Source organism: Eretmochelys imbricata, chromosome 21, assembly GCF_965152235.1.
Source record: "Eretmochelys imbricata isolate rEreImb1 chromosome 21, rEreImb1.hap1, whole genome shotgun sequence".
NCBI lineage: Eukaryota > Metazoa > Chordata > Testudines > Cheloniidae > Eretmochelys > Eretmochelys imbricata.
Window position 1 is genome coordinate 1394567 of NC_135592.1, and position 6592 is coordinate 1401158.

The 6592-nt window shown below is 36.1% G+C and overlaps 1 protein-coding gene across 1 annotated transcript in view; it reads left to right on the top strand.

Annotated features, from left to right (window-relative positions):
• RSBN1 (round spermatid basic protein 1) overlaps positions 1–5699 on the top strand; it is a 55524-nt gene extending 49825 nt beyond the window's left edge. The window contains exon 7 of the mRNA XM_077839484.1: positions 301–5699. Within this exon, the coding sequence (XP_077695610.1) occupies positions 301–768 (468 nt within the window). The 3' untranslated portion in view covers positions 769–5699. The remainder of the gene's footprint in view (positions 1–300) is intronic.
• Positions 5700–6592: the final 893 nt, after the last annotated feature.

Here is a 6592-nt window from a genome sequence, read left to right on the forward strand (position 1 = left end):
GCCAGGTCAAAAGCTTCTTACTGAAGCTCTAATTCTTGTTTTAAGACCTGCCTGTGACCCCATAATGCTGTGGCAATGGGTCATTATTTGTTACCTCATAGGTGCGCACAGCACTTCATAATGAAACATTAAAGATTTGTTCTTGCCGCAAGTAGCTTCTTAACTGAAGTTGTATTCTTTAAAGAGTAGTCACAGTCTAATGGGTTGCTGGACTGAAAGTGTACTCTTCAATCTAAGTGTATGCCCAGCTTTGGACCTTGCATACAGCTTAGCAGTAACTTTCCCCTTTCTTCCCCTCAGTGTGTTCAATGGGTGGATGAAGCCAAGCTAAACCAAATGAGACGGGAAGGCATTCGCTATGCTAGAATCCAGCTGTGTGACAATGACATCTACTTCATCCCTAGAAATGTCATTCATCAGTTCAAAACAGTGTCAGCAGTCTGCAGTTTAGCCTGGCATATAAGGCTCAAACAGTACCATCCTGTGGGGAAGTCTTCTCAAAATGCAGAAAGCAATTCAAACATGAACAGTAATATCCCTGAAAAGACAGAATCAGAAGGTGAACCCCAATGTGTGAGTGTAAAAACAGAGTCTGAGGAACCAGGTGTAGAAATGCAGCTTACAACAGGGGCACCATCCTGCTCCTCAATTTCATCAATATCGGGACTTGTTCTGCAACCAGATCAGGTGGCCCAGCCTCTTCCAGTTTTTAAACTAGAATCTGATCAGCAACATAATCCACAGGATCACACAGAAGAGTCTGTGTGATATGTACATAGTCAAACATTTTTTAACAACTTTTTAAAATTTTGATGTGAAGTTATAGTTTTATAACTTGCTTATGTTTTATTGGAGAAATCTTGCCTATAATTCTATAAAGAAAGGTGACATTCCAAAATGTCAAGCATATCTTTTTTACACAGATTATGCAAAAGTTCAAGTTGTATTTTACTCCCATAGTACAGCATGTAATAGTGGTCTACCACTTCTTTCTGTTTAAATGAGGTAATAATTCAGTATCTCCTCTTCAGAATCAGAATGGAATTCCTCCAAGCACTAAAAGTCATTGAACTATCTTGGAAAATCTAACCCCCCTGCTTAATTTTTTCTTTAGCCTTCACCATAAAAGGATGGCTTCTGCAGAAGACTCCCCCATCTGATTTTAATTGCTAAAATCAAAGAGAAAGCACAGCACTTTTGATGATCAGTGATGTTTTGGTCTGTCCTTAAATTCCTGGTGGATACTAAAATTACTAGATGTATAGATCTTTTAATTTTTAATTGTTAAACAGTTCATAAAAGGGTGAAGTGTGACATCTTATCCTGTTGAAATGTAATCACTTAGACACAATACTTTCCATAGTACTGCTTGTAATGTTTGATGTGAAGATTTTGCTTCCTAAATACATCTTTCCTGGACATGACTAATTCTAGTGTTAATTTTTTTTTAAAGGCAGTCTCATGGAGGTAACTGCATTCTTGTCTGAGCACTTTAAAGCATTAAATTACTAACAACCTTGGCAGCTTGTTTTGATAAATTCACAATAAGCATCTGATGGAAAACATCCTCTCCCTGGTACTGATGCACTTAATCTAATAGAGTTGGGTCAGTGATAACTGATTTATATTGGTTGTCCTTATTCTCTGAAGTTCTGTATTGCTATTTCAAAATAAAATATTATGGCATTGGGTTGCTGTTTCCACTTGTAGCTCTTGGGTACCCTGGTGCTGTGTTTGAAACATCAGTGACACAAGCTAATATGTTGTTGAGTGTCATCTGCTGACATAGTTCTTTTTACAGTCTTATGATATTTCTGAATGTTTGTGTGATCTGTATTTGACTTTCACTCACCACTTATATAACAACTGTCTTTTCTAGTCATCAGAAAGAAGAGTCCCCCCCACACCTAGGATACAAACTTGATTTTGGTGCCACTGAAGTTGTCCCTGGACAACTTCTTTGTTCTAATCCTCACTGGGGTAGGAGAGAGATTTCTAACACTATGTTAGAATAAGGAAAAGAAAAGATGCTGTGTTATTAGTTCTGGGTGCATCAATTATGAATCTTCTCTTTAAAAAGGTTCTGAAATATGTTAATCTGTTATTATAAATATTACTTTGTGCAATATTGTTTTGTGTAGACTTATATGCATCTTAGCACCTCAATATAGAGGTCACAATTTTAAACTGATAGCAAAATAATCATCAGAAAATACTGCAGTGATTAGTTAGAATCTGTATTACTCCTTATATATGTATATGTATGTATTGTCTTCAGTACAAAAGTGAAGACAAATTAGAAAATATTTCAGACTAATTTACAGATTGAAGTGGTGGTGACTTGTTTAGTAATCTGTGTAAATAAGGTGTTAGAATGGAAAGCTTTTATGAAAAGTAATATGATTCATGCAGGGGTATAATTTAATTTTAGCAAAAATTCTAGATTATCAAAGCTGGTTCAGAAACAGGCCCTCTGTTCTCTGGCATTTTTCCCACTTTTTTGTTGAGAAGAATTTTATAGAGCTTTAATGGGTTGTGCAAAGTAAAATTCTTCACAGGCAATATTGGTTTCAGTGCCTCTTTCATGTTCCCGCTGGTTAATATTATGTTAGTGTTATTCTCCCTTTCTTTTTTTAACTCACTCTGCTTGTCTTCCATGTGCTATTCATTGGCCATGTCAAAGATGGTATTATCATCTCTAAGTCATTGTTAACTAATAAGGTGATTGTCCCTTGACAGTCAGCACTGTGTATAATCACTCAGGAACTGACATATCTTCAAAGACCTTACAATTGAAGGAAAAGCTATTCATCCCTATATATTAAAATGCAAAAATTAAACATACTTAGGCTAAAAAGCTTCACAATTTAAGACGCATTATGCACCATTATTTTTTATTTGTATTCCTCTAGAGCTTGAAATAAAATGAAAAGAGAGACATATAATTTGTAAATGGGTATTGGAAGTATCTCTCTGTAAATTATATTAAATAGCATGCTTTTAAACTAATGCATACAATAGACCAGCAGAGTGCTTCACACTGCTTTCAAAACAGTGTCCTACTTGTATGAAATAATCTGTTCTTTCTAAAATATCAAGAAAATGCTTCTCACTCTTACTTCTGTGGATTGAATGTCTTTAACCATTGTACCATACTTTCCTTTTACTCAGTTTACTAGTTCAAAACCTAAAGTCAAGTTGATGTCCTCCTCTTCATTATAAATTAGTCATAGAATGATTTGGATAACGTTGCTATTCTTTTGATGTTATTTGTCAGCCTGAGGTAGAGATGAGCAGATTTTTGTTTCAGAAAAAATTTAATGAAGCTTTTAATTTTCTTATAACTTTTTCTTAATTTTGCCTGTACAAATTTTAATCTTTACTTAAGTACTAATGCAACTTTTGAAACATTTGCAAAATCCAAAATTACCACACTTCTTCCAAGCTTGATTCCAAATCCAGCTCATCTCTAAATATAGCTATGGAAAATTGCATATGAAATCCATGGCTAAATCTGTTGCCCATTAGATTGTATCTATAATTCTGAAATCAGTGAATTACAGGTGGAATAATACCTTCGGATGTGCAGTACTCTAAACTGGTCAGCACTACAAATGGATTACTGAATAACAAATATGAAGAATACAGATGTCATACTTAATGCTTTGTGAGAAATCAAGTGACAGATGGACAAGTTAATTTTTCCAATATAATATTGGGCAAGTCAAATCTTTGGCTAGTTTTAAGAGTAAAATATTTGCAAGTAATTGGTGGAAAATGGCAATTTCTGATTGACTTATCACTCACTCAAAGATTTCAGAAGATAGTTCATTAAATTCAGTGATAGTCTAATGCCTATATTCTTTATGCAAGCATATCTCAAATTCAATTGGCAAGAATATATCATTATAGCAACAGCTGTCAATAGACTGAGGACTTATGGATATGATGAAATAGAACTATACATAAAGATGGAATAAATTTCAGAACAGTCTTTGTCACATTTTGATAATATTCCTCTAGAATTCATTCATATATCAGGTCAGCTGGTGTGATTTATAATAATTCCATTGACTTCGGTGGGAGGTAAATCATCATAGCTCCACTGCCCTGTCTTTTAGAAACCTATGGCTTTGGTTGATGTCTGGAACTGAAATTTAGAATACTCTCTCACCTTGAAACCAAGTCAGATTTTTAACAGCAGTAGTCCAGGAACATGATACTAGAGAGCATAACTAGCTCTAAGGGCAGGTCTACACAACAGCCGGGATCACTGCTCAGCGATCGATCCACTGGTGGTCCATTTAGCAGGTCTAGTAAAGACTCGCCAAATTGACTGCAGATTGCTCTCCAGTTGACCCCTGTACTCTACCCGCGATGAGAAGAGTAAGGTAAGTCGACAGGAGGGTTTCTCCCGTCGACCCCCCCACGGTGTAGACCCCGTGGTAACTCGACCTAAGGTGCGTCAACTCCAGCTATGTTATTCACATAGCTGGAGTTGCATAGCATAGGTGGACTTACTGTGGTAGTGTAGACATAGCCTAAGATGGAAGCGTGGGCTTGGCTTCTGTTTTAAGCATAGCTTACAATTCCTTTATTAGCAGCGAAGGAAAACTGTAAACTGGGATAAAGGTGAAGGGCCAGGGCCAAGTAATTATAATATCACATTTTCCTCTCCCTTGGGTGTCCTAATTCTTTCTGTGCAGAAACTTGACCTGTTTTAAAAGTACTTTGTGAAACCAATAGTTCAATGCTCTATTGTTGACATGTTTTCTTCCAAGAAGATGGACCACTCACTAAAGTGTTCTGTGGGGATATGTAATAAAGTCGTTATTAATCTATACCTTTTGCCACATAGAAAAACAGTTAATCTGTCAACTGTTTTCCTACATGAGTACTTAGTCCCAGTCTCTTGACATAATTCTATTTTGTTAGAGCTGCAGGATGGATGGGAGTTCAAGACCTTCATTTTGCTCATTCTGCCATTCACATGCTTGAATTTTACTGAGTGATAAGCACTTTACATTTATTGTTATAAATGCTAAGTGTATGTAGCCATATTGGTTGTTTTTAAAGGGCATGAGGTGTGGGAGGGATATTATCTTCAGCTCCTGAAAAGGGACCTTTTTTTCACCTGAAGGCTTGTACTGTAAATTAACTTACGTTGGTCTAAAAGAAGATTTCCCAACAATGTTATGGCCTTACATTACCTTCCAGTAATATAAATAATTGTTATGATCAAATAGCACATGTAGCTGAGGAGCTAATATTATTATAGCACCCTTCAATTGTCTAAAGAAATACTTATACTTCTAATTTCTTTGTACAACATGTAAAGAAATTTCTTATATGATTTTGTGATTTAATTTGATTGGCAGCTAATATATTTTCTGTGGGTTTAAATGTATCTAAGTTGTCTGCATACAGAGGACATGTACAATTGCCTGGAAGACTGTTTGCTTTGTGCGACCCTAGTATATTTATTGACATTTAACAGAAAAGTTTTAAAGAGGTTTTTATAATGTGTAGTGTAAACAGAACCTCTATGTGAATAATCCTCTAACCAGTGTATTTCTTTTAGTAGCTGACTGTACAAGCGTGTCAAACTGTTAAGCTATTTCTTTGTAAAATAGTACAATGGAATGCATAGATTTTTTTCCTGTAAAGTATTTTTTTAATAAACCTGATTTCGTCCTTTACTTCAGTCTCTCATCATATAAATTTCTTTAAATTAATAGCAGTAACTGTCTTCTGAGCAATTGCAAATGTTTACAATATAAAACTATCTTTTCCTCGAGGTACCTCTGAATGCTTTCTTCAAAGATCGGTAATGCAGGCAGTATCAGAGGTTGATTTTGTCCCCATGACTCCTCTCACCTTCCTTTTTTATCTCCAGTGGTTAGCTAGCGTTGCACTGGGATCACTTTGAAGCATGCTGCAAGTACAGGTAAACTAAGAACCCTGAGAATTGGCTTTTAAAAGCAGGAAAATGTGGTAGCTTGTGGATGGGAATGGGGAAATGGCCCCATCAGGTGTATGTTCCAGTTAGACAACTTACGTAAGGACAGAAGAAATTTAGGGGGATCTTTCTAGTAATGTCTGCTAAATGCTGGGTGTGTGTAACATCATACTCTCAGAATGGGGTTGTTACAATCTCTTAGTAGTCCAGAAAAACAAAATCTAAGCTACTTCAAAGCAGACAGAGTTAGCAACTATTATAAAATGTTTAATTTCATATCCTAATGAAAAGGGAGAAAACTAAAGCCTGCAATCACTGGACCTTCTATCTAGGAGGGGAGAAAGAGAAACTATGCTTGCTATGTGTTGCATATAATGGCAGTGGGGGAAAGGTGGCCAACAGCTCTAATGGAACTAAAACCTTTGCAAGGTTTGATTTTTAAGTTATGAGGCCTCTGCTACAATTCCCTATCCTGTCTCCAGATACAACACACCATCCCTGCCAGGGATGTTGATGATGTTGATGATCTCTTGCTCTTTCAAAGTATTCTGGAGACAATTTCTGGCTTTAGAATGCACCCAACTGTACCAAATGGCATGTTTTTAAAAGTTTGTTAAATCCCAAATAGCCCTA